An 18,685-nucleotide genomic window follows, 5' to 3' on the forward strand; every position below is an offset into this window, starting at 1 on the left:
TGGTACTGAATGGACTGTGCAGCGTGTGCTGGCAGCTGGGAGGGGAGTGAGTCAGCACAGGAGCACTGGAGAGGCTGACTCAACACCCAGCACGGCTGTTCCCTGAGCACTTCAGCCTCAAGTGTGTCCCTGGGAGTGCTTTCTTGGATCGTCTTTGTATTCGCTAACTTGTTTGTTTGGATTTTTCACAACTTGATGTCATTTCTGTGGGCTTTCTTTATTTCAGTAAAAAGGGTACTTAAATAGTTGATTAATGGCTCTTTATTTATAGCCCTGCCTGTTGAAGCCCAGCAGATCAATGAAAGTGCTGACCTGAAACAGTCTGGGAAGCAGGGGTGAGCAGGATGCACAAGAGACCTTGAGGCTGGCTCTTGAACTGGGCTCTGTCTGCTGGAATTGATTAACTGCAGCCAGCCCAGCCACCTCTTTAAACTGGCAGAGGACACGTTATCACCTCCGGGCTGCCCTCTCCTGGTGCCAGCAAACCAGGTGTCTGTGCAGTGAGCTGGATCAAGGAACTGATTTAGCTGGAACAATCTATTTTTCAGCAGTGTTTGCTCCTGACCTGGTGCATCACACAGTACCCCTCCATGCTGTGCCAGTATGTTGGAAGGAGGCTTCTTCCTGCCTGCGGTGCCAGCTTTCAGTATTCTCTGAGCTGTAACATTGTGTGTAAATTGTTAGATTTTTCTTGAAGTAATTTAACTGCTTCCCGTTTTGAGAGGATGGCTAAGGATTTTCTCTCTGAACAAATAATTTGCCTTCATTTCACTGCAAAGTGAGTGAGCTGCAGAGCCTCACCCAGGTTTTTCAGCCAGCAAGTTCATTACACACCAAGACAATTAAGGGGAGCAGAAAGTGAGCATGGATGATGCTGGGAGTTTGTGTGTGGATCCTGACCCGTCATCTGCAGTCCATCTTCTCTTGTTCAAGTACTGTCACAGGATGCAGCTCTACTAAGGAGATCTGCACTGGATGCAGGGTGCAGCTCTACTAAAGAGTGTAGGGGTTGTTCAGAGTCTCCTCTCTGCTGAATTCATGGAGTGCTGTGAATTGAGTGTTTGGATTTCAAAAGGAAGACTCCTACCTGTTTTGTATCTCCTGTCTGTGTGTTGTGGGTCAGGCAAGACATGGGTATGTCCTCGCAGGTTTCACTGCCTATTTATTGTCACTTCAAACTGGCACTTCTGGTTTGCATTGGTTGGTCAGCACTGGGGGCTTGCCCTGCCCAAGGAGAACGTGGCTGTTTGAAAACCAGCCCTTTCTTGAAAGGAGGAATACATTCCTCGTCTGAGTGCTTGTTCACCTGCACATTCACACTCTGGGTGTACAAGCATCTAACCTGGGGAAAATGTAAGAGCCTGCTCTGCTCCCCTCGAAGTCTTCCCAGGGATGTGGCTCTGGCACTGCAAGGGAGGTTCCTGTCCTAGGAGGGAAGGGTTCAAGCCACCTGGGCCTCCACTGCAAACAAATCCTTTGCCTGATTCCATGCAGAGAACCTTCCCTGAGAGGGCTGTGGGCAGGCTGGGTCTTCGCAATTGCAGCTGAGAAGATCTGAGGGATGCAAAGGCTGCACTGGTGGAGATCACACTGGGGCAGGATTTGAGCTGGAAATTATTATTATGTTAATCCTTGCTAATGGATCTAGAGCCTAATGCCATCTTCTCTTCTAATCATCTTCTAATGCCATCAACTCTTTCCAGCTGTGTAACTGCTCCCAGTCAAGCCTGGGCAGAGACCAGTGCTGGAGGATGCTCTGCCTGTGTTCTGATTTCCCCAAAGTGTTTCATCTCTGCTGAGGAACAGGAACTCTGTTCCTATCACTCAACCTTTCCATCATGTTGTAGAAAGGTTTCCCGCAGGGGATCACCTTCAACTTCCCAGGGGAGGTGTATTCTTTTCTAATGAGTGCCCTTAGGGCTTGCCTGGAGTATTTAGACTGAACAGTGTTACTGTCAAGACTTCCTTTTTTCTTCTTTGCTTGTACCTATGTCTGGTCAGATTGCTCCTCTGCAGCAGCATGTGAAAAATAAGGCAGTTCCCTCATCTGCCTGATCAGTAAGACATCTTGCTCCTTCATACTCCACTGTAGTGACAGGTCACTCGATGACAATGAGAGCTTTGAATATTTATCTGATCTCTGGGAGGACAGTTTCCTCTGTTGCTTTCAGTTCCAGGTTTTTCCAGTTTCAAGTCAGAAAATGTCAGCCTAGTTCCAGCTAAATCTTACCCAATTCCCCAGCACACACATAAGAGGAGACATCACAAAATGAGAGTTACTATAGCTGCCTCATCCATGAGCCCTGAAGGGATCTTTGACATGGTGCTAGAAGATTTTTTTTTTTTTTTTCTCTTTGAACAAATCAGGGACAAGCAAGACAGTGCAATATTCACCAGAATCTCCTGCTGGGAAAAAAAAAATCTGGGACTTCTGTTGCATTATAAATTCACATGCAGCAAGTCAGGAGATCTGAGATGATCTCAGAGCTTTTTTCAGGATTTGCTGTATGCTGAGGTCGATCTCAGTATCCAATGACAACTCCTTGCTGAAAGACCAAAGCTGGTCTCAGATGTCTCTCAGATGTGTTCTTGATCAAATAGTGAGACCCACACTGAGCACCCCTTCCCCCTCTGCACTTCCTTTAATGACAACCAGGAAAGTATGAGAACACCATAAAGGAGAGGATCTCTATTCACTAAAGCAGAGGTGTCTGCTCTCTGAAGTATTTGCTCTTCATCTCCACACGTCTTCTTCAGACTTTCCCACCCAGCCTCGTGACTCATAAAGGAGCTTTTCTTTCTTTCCTTGGGACCTGAGCTCATAGAGGGCTCTTAGTCCAGTGTTTTGTCATCTTGTGTGTCTGCCTTCAGAACTCAAAACTGCATGGACTCTAAAAATAAAGACTGGCTTTTGTTGTTTTCTTTGTAAATGACCAGTAAGGCTTATACAAAATTATTTCTAAAGGTCATTTATGAGTTCTGGTAAATCAAGGGAGTAACCAACTTTTTCTTTTTCCCCCTGACAAGGGGTACTTCCAGAAAGGTCTGCTTGTACTTCTTGTGTAAGTTTGGTGAGCAGGAGTCTTGAAAAGTAATCTTAATATTGTCAGTCATGACAATGAAAGGCATAAAAATATTACAGAGACCTAGGAGGACAGCCAGCTTGGAACGAATAATTGCTTTCTTGGCTTGCAGACAACCCTGTTCCAAGTACCCAGGGTTATAATAGCATTTTGTCAGTTTGTTAATCAGAAATGGAAAAATACAGCACAACCAATCTCCATGGCTGCCAAGTAAGATGTGTACATGTGATACTGAAAGACCTGGAACTTCCCAGGAGAGGGATCATCTAGTTCAGAAGGGTGCCTGAGGAGTATGGAAATCTACTGCCTTGTCAGTGTACTGACACTCTTGCCCTTCCTGTGCTGCCTCACCCCACACCACAGGCACTCACAGGGCCACAGGGATTGTTCCCTGCTCATGTCCCCTTTCAACACCTGTAATTTACAGGCAGGTGAGCAGCTGCACACACCAGGTACATAAAAGTAGCCTGTGTTGGAAGCACAACCTCTGTCCAGTCTGACAGGTTCAGCAACCCCACTGTCGCTTCCCAAAGCTGTCCCAGATCAAAGGGCTTGTACTCACTGTTCCTTGGCCACAGTTCTTTAGAACAGGGCTACAGCACCACGTACACGTCCTGCTCATAACTCAATACCCGGTGATTATTCATGGACCTTCTTCTGGGGAGAGTTTGGTTCAGAGGAAATAGGCCATGATTACAGGAGCCTGGCAGGCAGGTGCTTCCTGTGATACTTAGAAAAATCCTGAATCTGACAAATTGAACAATCAGCCAAACATAAGATTGATGCTAAATATCAGATCCTTTATGTACTTATTGTTCCCTAACCTTTTTGAACAGCCAGGCTGGCTGAAGGTATCTTGATTTAAAGATATGACTGTACAAACAGTCCACTAGTGGTTTCGAGTATGAATTGAGGTGGAGAAAATCACTGTGCTGGAAAGTAATTGAAAACTTTCCAGCAAGCAGAGCTTTGTGGCTGTGAAAGCCACTCACTGTTTGGATAAATTGGGCTGTTACTGTACTTATGCCTTCTCTTGTCAGAGGTGCCCCAGAGAAATGAAGAGAAAGTGATTGTGCCATTGTGGTCTTGGGAGAGAAGACAAAGGTGCTACAAGCTGTTGCTTTTTGCATGTGAGGTGAATGGGGCTTGAAGGCTCATAAATGAGATCTGTCACAACAGCTTAGAAAAATCTTCCTCCAGCAGCTGCTCTGCTCAAGCATCCATCTCTGTGAAAAACAAATGGCAAACTAAAAGCAATGCCTCGTGCTCTTCACTGGCTGCTAGTGCATATTTTGGGGGAACAGCTTATTGTCTAGTGATTAGAAGGAGCTGGAGGGAATTCCAGCTCACTGAGGGAGGCAGGCTGCTGCCCTGCCAATCACTTTGACAGCTATTGCTTGCTACAGAGCTCTGCTGTGTGCAGCCACGCTCATGACTTGGGTACCCTCCAGATGATGCAAATCTTCCCATTTCCTCAAGGACAAGATGAAGCACTAAAGTGCTGGATGGTGCAGAATGAGAGAGAATACAGCCGGTAGGCACACACCAGTGGTGTCTGCCACAGTGCCCGGAGCAGTGCAACAAGCCCTGGCAGCTGTGGTCAGAGGACAAAGCATGGCACAGTCTGAGGCTTGCTCAGATGCTGGGTCAGTGGTGACTTTACAAGACTAGGGATACCTTTGTGAAGATGTCTTCTGTCTGCCTTTAGTGGTGACCTTTGATACTGGTTGATCTCTGGAGAAATACATAAATGTGCTTGTGTGAATCCTCCTGTGAAATAAATGCCTGTAACAAAAATATTTTGTTGGTAGTGAATAATACTGATTGGCTTTGTCTTTACCCTGTGGGCCTAAAAGAGCATTTACAGGCTGTCCTCCCAGATCCATGGACCAAAATTTAGGCTCCTTTAGTTTAGCCTCCAGGCTGAAATCTGGCCTTTGCTGTGTAAGTCACAGCGTGACATTTTGCAAAGCAGCGGTCAGTGTTAATGTCAGGCTGAAAAGGTTAAACCCTGTTTGCTTTTTTACCATTGTTCAGCTTTGAGTCATTTCCCTGCTGAGCAACTGAGAGAGGTTGGACCCTATGGGGCAGTTATTTGTGGCCTCAGTTTTGGCTCCAGAGCAAAAGGGTTTGTGCCAATCTTGTTGTTGTCTAGTGAGGACTTGAGTAGCAGGTTTGTACCATTCACCCAGTCTCATTTGGAGTAGCCCTGAGTTCTGTTCAGGGGATCCACAGAGCAGATGTAGGCACATTGCTCATCTGAATGCCACCCATATGAAGTGAAACACATACTCCATAATACAAATATTAAAAATATACCCACTTAAAGTAATTGAAACATAATTATTAAAACATTTTATGTTACTCTACAGTACAATGTAAATTGTTCCTTTCAATTAAATTTTGAAATACACTAGATTACATAATTTAAATAATTGCAAACTCTTAAATTCACTATCAGTGGTAGCAGAGCTGTATTTACATATACTTCTGAGATATTTCTTTCAGATGCAGCATTATGTTCCAGTCCCTAAGTCAGTTAAGTAACAGACTCTCACTGGGAGTGTGCTGCTCTTCCACAGGTTCTACACATATGTGGGGTTTATGTGTTTGCTCTTTTTTTTCTCTTTTTTTTTTTCTGCTGTGTGCATGCAGCTGAATTTGAGCAAATTGATACTTACTTGATTTGGATTAAAGATGAAAGGCCTTTCTTTTTAAGCAAGTGTTTTGACCAAATATACAGAGGTGAATAATGAAACACAGTCCTTAGGAGTAGTGGTGGAAAACAATTTTTTCCAGCTTTTATCCTCAGTTGCATAATACTGCACCTAATTTTGCTGAATACCCAGACTTTACCTAATGCTGATGAAATAAAGTCAATAGTGGAAACCTCTCTCATTGTCAAGACTGGCTTTCAACACGATCCATGCAATGGCAAGCATCATACATCATTCTCCTGCAGTGCAACATTAACAAGTTAAATTATTATCCTTGGGTGATCTCCTCGAGTGGAGCCCATCTCTGTATGTACATGAGCCACACACTATTGTGAGTCCAGGGGTTGGAGTTCAGCACCAGGCTGTGGCGTTTGTTTCCAGTGCCAGTCAGAGTCTTTGGGGACCAGGCTCCTCCCTGTGTTGTCCATGGAGCACGTTCAGGCCACTGGGGCTCTTGATGGTCTTTGCATGCGGCACTGGCCAAGCCAAGCCTGCAGGACTCAGGGCCTGGTGTGAGGAGTGCTGATCATGATGTTGGGCAGCGCGTTGCGCCGCTTCTTCCAGGAGCCCAGCTCCCTGGAGTAGCGCCTGATCTGCCTGAACCAGTGGTGAGTCCGTGCCCGGTCGCTGTCCCGGAACACAAACGCCTCCCGCCTGATCTCAATGAGTTCGAAGGTGTCGTCGCAGTCAGGATCAGTGGAGACGATGCAATTACTCAGCCTCAAGGGCTCCCTGAGCAAATGGAACTTCCCGTTATTTTTGTCCCTGATGAGAACCAGGACTGCGTCCTTCACAGGCCCTGGCTCAGCTGATTCCAGGCTGGACTCGGATACGCGCTTCATGTTCACCAGGAGGAGGACCTGCATGTTCTGGAACTTTAGGGTCTTGCTGCCTTTCTTCACCCACTGGCCGTCGGGGGGCTGGGCCAGCTGCAGAGACCCCTCCATCACAAACCGCGTTTCCTCCCGCAGCCACCCGACAGTTTTGAGGGCGGTTTCTCTCATCTCGATGTTGATGACTTCCCTCTTCTTCTTGCTGTCCTGGCGAAAGGATCGGAGGGTCCACGTGTTCCCCTCCTGCTTGGTTTTCATGTTGATGTGCTCCAGGTGGGACTCAATGCGGCTCTTGGCCTCCCGCAGGCTGCCGTGGTCTGGGTGGTACTCGGTGGTGGCCTTGATGATTCTGCTGAGCAGCAGGGGGTACTTGGTGACCCTTTGCAAAGGGGCCATCAGGAAGGACCTCAGGTTCATCCGCCGCAGTGCTGTGTTGTCATTCTGGGAGACATTGAGAAATATTCTGCAGGGATTTAAGAAGACAGGATGAAATGGTGGTTGCTCTGCCAGCAGATGCTTCAATGCTAAATGCAAACAGCATGGTGCTGACAGCTGCTGGGCACTGCAGCCCCCCCCATTTTTAGCAACCTTGTGAATTCTGTCTTATTAAAGACTAACAACCATTTCTGCAGCTGTGTTTAGCTGCAGAATCCCGATGAGGTGCCTGGGACACTTGGACATAACATTCTAACAGTCTTCTATTAAATCATAAAATAGCAAGGGTGTGATCTTTCTCTGGTACCTACTGACGTAAACATGAGGCAGATCCATCAGTTTATATCAGATTGCATTAACTTGTAATGCCTTTCATCATTAGATTACAAAACATATTAAACAAGAATTTGGCTGAGCAGTGGAAAGAGAAATTACTTGCCTGACATTGCCCAATAGACCATAGGAATGGGAACCAAATTCCAGTCGTGTGCCACAAAGTGGCTTTCTGCAGTGGAAATCCAACCTGGGCTCCAGCACAGGGACTGAGAGCTGATCTCAGCTGAGTATTATTTGGTGACAGTTCAGTGCAGTGGTCATTGGGCAGATACTGCTAGCACAAAACACAGAGTACAGCTGGGGACCAACTGGTTGATACCAGTGGAGATACCCAGGATTGAATATTTTTTGAGAATAAATGACTGTCCTCACCCTAAGAGGAAGCAGCGATAACTGAAGAACACTAGCATCAGACTTTGATCTAGATGGGCTGGCAAAGGCTTCACCCTCAGCCTGCTGCCCTTCTGTCCCCAAAGCCTGGATGAATATGCTCATCCCCCTTCTCACCTGAGCAACTCCTTCTCCTTCTCCAGGGCATTGAGCATGTTCACAGAGGAGGACTGCTGAAGACAGTACGTCTGAAAGGCTGGCAGCATGTTCACAAACTCCAGGAATATTTCTCCGATGCACACGGTCATCAGGTCATCATCCCCCTGCAAGTATGCAATAGGGCCCTGCTCAGTTAGCTCAGTTAGGAGAGGCAAAGCCAAGAGCCTGCCTTCAGTCCTATCAGCGTGAACTGCTGCAGGATCAGCTGAGCACCAGCCCAAAGGTGGAGCTGGGCTCACCCTTCCCAGTCAAAAGGCAGTTCCTGCAGGTCTGGGGGGAGTCAGTGCCTGGGGAGGGGAAGGAAAGCTGGTCTAACTGCTTGCTTTTCCACATGCAAAGAGCTGGCTGCTCTCCTCCTGTGGGCTCAGCCAGCTCATCAGAGCAAGGGCTTGAAGGCCATAGTGAGCTTCTTAGTCAAGAGGGTGTATTGTGCCCATGCTGGTGGGGAAGGAAAGCTCCTTGTGCAAGGCAGGGTGCATCAGTAGAAGTGGCCATACACAGCTGTAGAGCAGGGAGCAGCCTGCACTGCCTGGCCCCACAGACAGTCTAGAGCCAAGCTGCAGTAAACTGCAAGCCAAGGCAAACACAGCCAAGCCAGCATGAAGCCAGCCTGCTCAGGGCTGCAAGAGCACAGCCTGAGAGACAGAGCAAGCTGAGCTCTGTGCCCCCATGGTCACATTCTTGCCAGCATCCAGGCCAACTGGCCTAAAACTAACTTTGATAATGGGACCATTAATACCTGTTAATGGGATAAATAAGCAAGACTGCTGATGTCAGTGGCATCACCACAGCACAGTGAGTCCAACATCTGCAACCTGGCACAGAGCTCCTGAAATCTGCAGGAATAGCTGAGAGAGTAAGGAGCTAGATAGCTGACAGCTGACCAAAACCCAGGAGTCCTACCTCCTGTTCCTCTGCTCCAACTACGCTGCCCCCCTAATACAAAACCTATTTCAGTCTGCCTGGTCCAGACCCTTTAGAGGGCAGAGGCAGCATCATACCTGATCAAAGGCCTGATCAATCTCTTCTTGAAGTATCTCCAGGAAGTTTTCATTGAGGTCAATGAGCTCCTGGATGTTGCTGAAGATGCCCTGGAGCTGCTCCTGGCTGAGCAGGCCAGCTGCCTGCATGGGCAGGTAGAACTCCTCTTTGATGATGCGCAGGTCCTCTCCATAGCTGGCCTCCGTGTTGACAAACTCCAGCACAGACTCCTTGCGCTCTGTCCTGCGCTTGCGGCACTTCTCGCAGAGATCAGCCCGCCTCTGGTTGCAGTTCTGGACATCTGTCTCCACAGGGAGGTCCCTTTCTCCACAGTCGGTGCAGGGACGGTGGGCTTCCCAGGCCTGCAGGGAGCTCAGCGTTTCAGAGGCCCTGTTCCTCCACTTCCTGGCTGGCATCTGGCCAATGCCACTATCTGCCCTCTCCACATCCGCTGACTTGGTGCGGGTGGCCGCAGTGGGATCCAGATCATCCCGGGCATCATTCACACCGACAATCCCGCTGTCCGTGCTCAGGCTGCTGACGTTGCTCCAGTGACGTCTGGAGCGGAGGGAGCCCCGTGGGGTGCGTCGGGTCTCATCAAAGCTGCCGCCATGGCCAAGGTTGGCCTTTGCTACCACAGGACCTGAGAACAGACACAAATCGTTACAGGCACTACCAGCTGCACAGAGCTCACCCGAGGAACTCGTGCTAGCACAGCCATGAATGGCAGGAACCCTGGGGAGACAGGCTGGTTCTGGGGAAGCAGGGCTGTGAGCTGCCTCCCCTGTTTTGCTGCTGAGACTGGTGGGAGTCAGAAGGAAACAGCTCCCTGGTAAAGTCTGGGATCTGTCATCTCTGTACTGCCCATACCTGTGAACTCATTTAGGCTGCCTCTTCCCCTGCCATCTACCAGTCAGGGACAGAGCAGAGCAGATCCTGATTTCCTGCACACCTGGGTACAACCCAGGGTGCTTCCCTCCCCTATTTTTATAGAGTTACTCCACATTTACAGCGGCACAGCAGGGCGCAGCATCTGGCCCTAAGCCCCCGAGTGTGCAGTGTGAGTACCACAGTCCCGCTCCTGCCGGCGCTTCTGCGCGTGCTGCCGCGCTGCAGCCGCGATCTTCAGCTCCAGCTGCTTCCTCTTCACCGAGTCTGTCGGCATCGGGTCACTGAAGTGCGGCCGCAGCCGGCACTCCCGCTGGGCCTTGGCACCATCCGCGCTCTCATGGACAATGTCGGAGCTGGATCGGCGACAGGCAGGACTGGGGCTCTGCAAGAAAGGCAGGAAAGGCTTTGGAGCAAGGCTGAGCTCAAAGCAGCACCTGGTTTTGCAGACATTGGACTTCAGTTGCCAAAGGATGGAAAAGGAAACTCATCAGTAAAGGGATGGTAAATGTAGCTCTGCTACATGATGATTAAGAGATCTGCCCCCCTGAGTCCCTCTGTCTTGCTCAGCCCTAACAAGAAAAGACCTCTCTCCCTTTGCTGTTGTATAGCTCTGAGTACAGCAGCTCCAAGGTGGTTGGATCACGGCTGTCAAATAACCATGGAAAAGTCAACAGCACAGCCCGGGCTATGGGTATATGCTCAGGGACCTGAGCTCACTTGCAGCTGCTCTGTGAAGGTTTCAGTACTGCAGGGTCAGGAAGTTCAGCCTCTGTGCCCCATCTGCACCAGGAGCTTGCCCAAGGGGGCACTAGGAGGGAATCTGTCTGAACCCCCAGACACAGTGGAAGCCATGAAATGCAGTGGCACAGACTGAGGCAAAAAACTCACTCCTGTTTTACTGAGTGTAATAAAAAAGCTTCTAATGCTTCTAACAGCATTTAATCACTCATGGGAATCTTCCAGATTGCCATCTCCCAGCCTGCTCAGTTCCTACAATGAAGGGATCCTTCAGAGCTTCTAACAAGGAAAAAATCCTGAACACATGCATGAGAGGGGAACTCCTCTCTCTTACATTCCCTGCAGGTGGAGTGTCACTGGATGTCTCATTGCTTGGCTTGTCCTCCCAAGTCTCTGTTGCCATGGACATCGCTGTGGGCTGCTGGCTGTCTTCCAGAGGTGGGAGATCAGCTTCCCTCAGATCACACTGCCCCTTGGAGGGGGATTTGGCAGCAGTCTCGGCATTGCAGCTGCAAGGGAAGAAGCAGACTCCATTGAACGTCATGGATGCTGTTCCTGACACAGATGAGACTGAGCAGAGAGCACAGGTTCAAACAATGATCTGCAACAGTTCAGGAAAAGTGCAGGCAGGGTTCGTGACTGGTCAGCATGGACGGCTGTGCTTGTGTTTCAGCAGCTCCAAGCACTGCTCAGTTAAGAATTGCAAACTGGGTAACTACACTCATGCCAACATCAGTCTGGGTTATCAAGTCTTGGCTGTTCACAGGGCATTTTTGCCCTGTCATAAAACATGAGGTGCTCCACAGGGACCAGAAACACTCCTTTCTAAGTAGGCCACATCCATATTTGCTGCTATTTAAGGAGATGCTGCCAACACAAAAACCATATTGCTCATCTGGAAGAAAATCACCTGCTATAAACCATAATACTTTGAAGGGATTAGAGGATTAAAAGGGTATTCCCTCTGTTTTTCATCTCATATGATCCCAAGCCCACTGAAGTCACTGGAAAAATACTATCTGTTTTCAGTGAACTCATGATCAGGCCTTTTGGAGCACTTGAGACCTGAAAAGCCTGGCAGTGTCTGTTGCTCTCACTTGGCAGCTCTGGGATGCCCTCACTCACAGCTGTCCAGTGCTAACAAGGGCCTGGCCTGGCTGATACAGGCAGCCTGTCCAACCCCACATTCCCCCCTCTGTAGACAGCATTACTCTCCAGACAGACTCAGTCTGGTGCAAAACCACTGACTTGACAGAGTAGTTGACAGGCTGTTGTTTGTGATACTATTTGTGATACATTTTTTTTAACAGGCTTTCTAAGACATCTTATTTCCATGCATAATGAAGCCTGTTGGGAAGAATTTTTTTTTGTTGTTGTTTACTTAATTTTTATGGACTTGGATTCCTTAAAAAGGAAGGTTGTGAGGACTGAATATGGATGCTTGTATATACAGGAAGCCAGTGTCTGGAACATATTTCAGGTTCTGCATGTATTTTATGCTTAACAATAATCTCCTATGAGAAAAATTTGCTTCTTCTTAAAGGCTTCACTTGTGAACTTATGCTGGTAGGTCACACTGCTAATGTGCAATTCCAACAGTGTCAACTACAAGCAAACACATGAGACAGATGGGCATTCTCCTTGCAGTGAATGACACTTGGCTCCAATAACAAACCATCAGCCAATACTAAAATGACTGAAGAGGGAACAAATCTCCCAGAACACAAACTGGCTCTGTTGTCAGGCCAGAAAAGTTGGTTTGCATCTCTTCAGCTGATGCTTTTTCATCTTCCTCCATTTATGTTTCCAGGTCCCTGCTGACACAACCAGTTAAAAACAGTTTAGCTATGGCTACGTGACAATGGCAACAGTGCCAACAGCAGGCTCCTGGCATTTGCTTTTTTGCTGTCCCTCTCCAGGTCTCTACTCCCCAGCCTGCAGAAAGGGGATACCAACATCTCTGCTGGCACAGAGCAGTCTGTGGCACTTACAAGGCAGCAGTAAGAGCAGCACAGGCTCACAGCAAGGCTGCAGCTCCCCTGTGGTACTGGCCTGGCTTGTTTGGCTTGAGAGGCTCCTGTCTCCTTCCTCCTCACTGTCCCCAACCATGCTTGGGGTGCCACTCCTTAAGTGTGTGTAACTGTCTGTGTGGCCATGATCTAAAATCAGTCTTGAAATTATATGGTTTAAAACCCCTCCCTCATGCATTCTCAGACAGATAATTTCATCTGTGTTTCATTGAGTTGTGTCAAGTATGAACAGGTCAGCTGGGCAAACCCATGCGAGGGAAGACACAGGTTAAGAAGCAAGAAAACTCTTGAAGAGGATGTGCCACTGCTGAAAACCACCCTTTCCAAAAGCTGCTCCTGCTCAAAAGCTCCTGGTTAAATAACACAGAAAAGGGACCATGCTGGGGCACAGAGAGGCAACGGGATGCACCCAAGGTTAGTAGCAGAGCTCATAATTGGAATATTATCTTCTTGATCACACCAGCTCCCACTGTACAGAACATACTCTCATGAGAGATGCTGAGCTTTCATTTGTCGTTTTCACAGTGCTTCAAGATCATCCACTTAAATATGGGAAGCACTCCAAAGTATTGCTGCTCCTCTAAGTGAAGCTGACAGCAGCTCTCTGCTGATAGAGTCTATAGACCAGATGCCACCACTTATTGCAGTTTCCATAGCCCAAAAGGGATATTTAAAAAAAATCTCCAGACATGATCTTCAGTGGGAATAAGAGCCAATATTTCCCAGAGAGCTGAGCTAAGGAAACATGACTGAAGATTGAGAAATTCAACCCACCCATGGCTGATCAGATGGAGGTAAGAAAGGCAGATATGCAGAGCCCACATTGTGTGAAAGGAGGCTTCTTCATCCCTGGTTTGACTGCTCTACTTTTTGTCATGATAAGATCCCTCCTGCTTGATGTACTGGCCACGTGGTCTTGGGGCAAGTGCTGCTCCACACACCACTAGATTAGTGTGTGATCAGAGGCATGTGGGCAAACCAGGGAGGATAGAAGCATTTTTGTGGAACAACATCTTAGGGCTGCTACTTTAACATTTGCCTCTGGCTTAGGAGGAAGAGGGGACATTGCCAAGAAAATAGCATATTGCCCCTTTCTCTAGTCCCCTCCTCCTGGCAGAGATCTGTGCTGCCAACAGGTTCACACCATTGCCTGCTCAAGCAAGTCAAATCCCCTCACAGAGGGGTGTAGAAGGGGGGACTCCAGCAGCGTTCCTTCTGTTGGACCAAATCACTTGTTGGGACAGGAGTTTATGCCTGGCGTTGGTATCAGTTTTTCCTGTTCTCCCCAAGAGAGGTGATGCACTTGAGCCAACATAGAGAGGACCAATTATTTTTGAATGTGTTTTTAAACCTCTGGCCATCAACTCTAAATTTCATGGAAGTAGAGGTACTGGGGATGGCATACAACTGGAAATGCCCCTACTTTCCTTCACTGTCTCTATGGGCCTCTTCATGGTTTTATCATTGTCCAAGCCAGCACTTCTCAGCCCTTTCCAAACGTTCCTGACTCTTTCTGACTAATGGAAACATTTTTGTGCATGCCTTCCCTGCTGCCTTCCTGACTTGGTGTCAGTCCTCTGCTAGGGGAAGCTGGTATTGTACCCACTGTCCTGTTGTCACCCCACATACAGCCCATCACTCTTTTCAGGAAGCCTTTTCTTAGTCATGTCCTTGGCTAAATAGTGCAGCCTTCTGTTGTCACCATGTCCCTCATTTCATAGACACAAACCTGAGGTATTTGCATGTCCTTATCCCGAACAATTCCCCACTTAAGCAATTTCAGAAAATGGACTGTGTACTGAAAAGCTTACAGGATTTCCACCTAGAGAGCAACACCCCTTCCCAGCCAGGACTACAACCTAAGTTAAGGGTATCCAGTGACCCATGAGGGGGCTAAAGCCACCATAATTATGAGATTGACAATCAAATCTTCACTGACAAAATATTAAGTTAATTGACTGAATCTTAAGTAATTAAAAATTACTGTAGAGACTGCTAACTTACAGACAAAACTGCTTTGTAAAAACTGACACACAGAAGCACTAGAAAGAGATGACAGTTTTAGCTATTTTACTTTGTGATGCTCCATCACAACATCTCTATCAGAGACTTGCTGAGCTGAGTATCTGTGGAAACAGGACCAAATCAGCAAATGAGCTTTCAGCTAATTTCATTTGAGACTTAGAAAGAATGTGGTCTGGATGGCAGTGATCATAATTTAGCACCCAAAATGCTAAATTATAAAAATCTCCCATCTCTGCAGTGAAAATCAGCTGAAGTAGTGAATATTCAGGGACATTACGGTCTCAGGTGAAAATGATAGAAAACTGATAAAATTCAAAACAAAGGAACCCGGAGTTTCCCAATAACTAGTGCTTTGGCAATATCAATTACCATTAATTGTTATTATTCTGAAAAAAAATAAGGCCAGGGTGGTTCCTTCACATATAAAACTACCTCTCTAATACTGGAACCATTGTCATTCACATTTTTAGATCAACTGTCATTTTGGTGTTAATGAAAAATTGCTTCATAGATTTTAACAAATCCAACTGGGGAGACTGAATCCATTCACAGAAACAAAAACCACTGTGGATATTAAAAGCACAGAAACCACACATAAAGGCCTTGGGCAGGAAGTGTTTGGAGGCTGGGAGAGTAGTGGGAAGGAAGATCATATGCACTCCTCATTTCCTGTACTTTGCTCTGCATGCAGCTTGGGCTCCAGATACCAGTACAATCATTGATCTGCAAAGAGACAGCTGTTCTTACACCCTTACTGCTTGTGCCATTCTGCGTATTTCATTTCACATTCATGACAAAAATAGCCTAATCCATTAAAATGGTTGCATGCCATAACTCTCATCTACCTCTTTATTGGGTTTTCATTCTATAGAAGAAAAGCACTAAGGCTGGGCTGGACAGCTGAGAGCAGCACTGAGGGCTCTGACACCTCCGACTTCCCTTTGGATGTAAAGTTGCAGAATTATTTCTGCTGTCACTCTGGCTTCAGCCCCACTTAAGTTCTTTCGGATGACTCTAATTCCTGTGCAGAAGTCACTATCATCTCCCCCAAAACCAGAGTCCAGTCTCAGACCAGCCATTCCAGAAATAAAAAGACAGCATACAAGGTTGATGCCCTGTCATTTCACAGACCCATCTGTGGATTGCAGAAGCAGCCAGGAACCAAGTCTAATGCAATTCTTGGCAAATCCAACCATGAAAGCCAAGTGTATGGAAACAAACCACTCCACCAACACTTACTCCTCCTTTTCCTACCAACATCATCTCATGATAAGACAGTGATAACTGCTCCAAATTCATAGCTTCTAGAACTTGGCTGATTGCTAATGTGCCACCCTGCACAGAAAGGGATTCCCACTTCTTAGGCAGGAGGAAGGTAACAGGACTGCAGTCTCCAAAACCAGGATAGAGAAAGCAGTTGTTGTAAACATCTTACCCAGAGAAGGGGAAAAACCTTGCATGGAGAAGGAGGAAGGCTCTACAGAAGTATTTTCTCTGGCTGCCTACACAGAGATGGCAAAAGGACAGTATCTACAAGTACTTTCATTCACTGCCTGTGCAGGTCTCCAGGAGGGGGTTAAAGACTCACAGCAGCCATCTTACCCTTGTGTGCCTGCTCACTACATTCAGGCAGCAAGTGAAAGCACTTGCTTTGTCATTCTATCTAAATTCATGTCCTGCAGTGGTGGGACAGACTCTACATCTTTATTCAAAGGAATCATATCAGCACTTTGTATCCTTTTGTTGTCTTCTACTTTCAACAGATGCTAAAAACAAAAAAAAAGACATTCTGACAATACTGAAATAAAATGGGTGGGGAAACTGAGTGTCAGAACTACTAATGGCTGTTGTCTTTACAGAATTAAGGTGCACAAAAAGGCAAAGTCTAGATGAAAATGCTTTTTGATGTTTAATCCCCCACAAGGTGGAATTTAAGCTGAACAGCTTTAAAGACACGTCCATGTGGCTGAGACTCCAAGATGAAAGGCTCTGCCAACAGCACATTTATGCTACAGGAATTAAATATACCTATCAGGAGAAAGACCAGATCATTAACAAGGGAACTGCTTTCAGGTGACCCCATGGAGCATGTTACCTTTTCTTAATAAGTTCCAAGGCCGAACCTATGAATTCATCCTTCATTTTTTGTAGCTTAGCTCCATAGCTGGATAAGTCTGTGGCTTCTAACAGCAGCGATGAACAGCAAGAGGACTGGGCTTCAGAAGCCAGTGACTGCCCTGCCAGGTGGGGAACATCATTTAATTGTCTTGTCTCTCCTTTCTGCTGCTCAGCACTGAAGATCTCCTGCCCAGCACTGTGTATTGCTCCTGCCTGTAGAGGTGATCGTGGAATAGGACTGGAGCAAATAGGGACTGGTGATGAATCTGGGATGGAGCTCTGGAAGGTTCTGTCCTTCTCCTCAAGACTGCTCATCTTGAAACCATCCCATGTGGCTCGGTTTTGGGAAAAGCCAGCAGAGGTGTGGTTTTCATGAAATACATCATCATCCTCCTCTGCAGTGACAGCAGGTTCATTCACAGCTTTGGTCTCTAAAGTTTCTGGACAGACATTCTTACTGTTTTCCTCCTCCAGCATCTGGTTTGCAGGCAGACCCTTTTTCAAGCAATCTGCTGGCCTACTGCTGCTGTCAGATGAATTTCCCTCCTTACTTCTCATTTGCTTGAACTCCTCAAAGGTGGGTATGTAGAGCCTCCCTTTGCAGCGGCCTTTCTTGCTCTGTCCCAATGAGACTTTGCCATCTGTTTCCCCAGTGCACTGTTCTACGGTCTCTGCTGTTCTAGATTTGCTCATCTCATGGCTTTCCCCAGCATGCTGAAGGGGCAAATTCGGGGAGCTATTCTGCCTTCGGAGCTGAAGCCTCCTCTGAGCTTCCTGCTTGATGTCTTCTGGACTGATGATCCTGTGTGCCAAGCACAGTCCCTGCCCCGCTGTGAGGCTGTGCCTGAGAGCAGTGTGTTCCACCAGAACCGTGCAGCAGTTCACAGCACAGCCGTTCCTGCACTGCCGGCACACCTGGCACCCAAAGCACTCCTGGGCCAGCAGCTCAGGCAGGGCCACCTGTGGGCGCAGTGGCTTACAGGACTCTGCCACCTTACTGCTATGCAGCCTCAGCTTCTCCTTCAGCTCTTTTCTGGCATCCCCGTGAAGGGCTCTTTCCTGTGTGGAAGGGAAGAGCCACTGGGGCACTTTGGCAAAGGGAGGGAGGAGCACATCCTGTGTGGATCGAGATGTCTGTTTAGCACGGAGAGAAAGGTTCCTCAGAGAGTCTGACGCACTCTGTACTGGGGCCACATCCACACAGCCTTCTGTCCACTGACTGGTGCCTCTATAGTGAAAGATGATCTCGTTATCCAGGCTCCGGCAGTGAGAATACAGCCCACAGTCAGCAACTGCTGCCCAGTGCAGGTTTTCCACACTCCGATACATCCGGTTTTCCACAGGACTGGCCAAACATGCCTTGCCTGTGTGGCAGGCAAGAGTGTGGAAGTCCCCAGAAAAAATATGAGTGTCTAGGTTCTTTAGTGGATGCATGCTGCTAACTGAAAAATCCTTTAAGCCATGTTGCGCACAGAGCTGATTGTTTTGGCAGCTCGAGATCACCCGGCAGTGTTCCTGTCTCTCATCAACACTGATGTATGTCATAGCAAATGCACATGGAGGCTCTAGGACAGTGGCGTCTAGGGGGACAGGAGGGAGCTGGGGTGTTGCTTAGATGCCAGTCAATATCCACAGCCCACAGACAGCAAAGTGTGCTGCTGGGCACTCACGTAAGAGAGCTCTCACATGGGTGGAGTCGCCATGCGTAGAAGACCTGTGAATGGAAGGAAAGATGAGTTACTGAAGCAGCCGGGTGCTGGCTCGCAGGATGCAGCAGCAGGTCCGCTTCCAGGCTATGCAGAATCCAACACCAACAGCTTGGGAGGAGCAGAGCAGAATAACTGGGTGATGAGCTGTGGGGCTTGAGGCAGGGAAGCTTTTTCTTCTCCAGCCAAGCCAACAGTGGCCTTACACTACCTGTCTGAATTTGGAGAAGTTTATCCTACCTA

At 47.7% G+C, this 18,685-nt stretch overlaps 1 protein-coding gene across 1 annotated transcript in view; it reads right to left on the bottom strand.

Moving 5' to 3' along the window:
- Positions 1-5,406: 5,406 nt before the first annotated feature.
- LOC136559045 (intersectin-2-like) overlaps positions 5,407-18,685 on the bottom strand; it is a 44,697-nt gene continuing 31,418 nt past the window's right edge. The window contains exons 2-6 of the mRNA XM_066553906.1: positions 10,898-11,072; positions 10,003-10,207; positions 8,955-9,577; positions 7,912-8,057; positions 5,407-7,096 (exon numbers count right to left, since the gene is read on the bottom strand). Coding sequence (XP_066410003.1) covers positions 6,301-7,096; positions 7,912-8,057; positions 8,955-9,577; positions 10,003-10,207; positions 10,898-11,072 — 1,945 coding nt within the window. The 3' untranslated portion in view covers positions 5,407-6,300. The remainder of the gene's footprint in view (positions 7,097-7,911; positions 8,058-8,954; positions 9,578-10,002; positions 10,208-10,897; positions 11,073-18,685) is intronic.

This window comes from Molothrus aeneus, chromosome 7 (genome assembly GCF_037042795.1).
Source record: "Molothrus aeneus isolate 106 chromosome 7, BPBGC_Maene_1.0, whole genome shotgun sequence".
Classification (NCBI taxonomy): Eukaryota; Metazoa; Chordata; class Aves; order Passeriformes; family Icteridae; genus Molothrus; species Molothrus aeneus.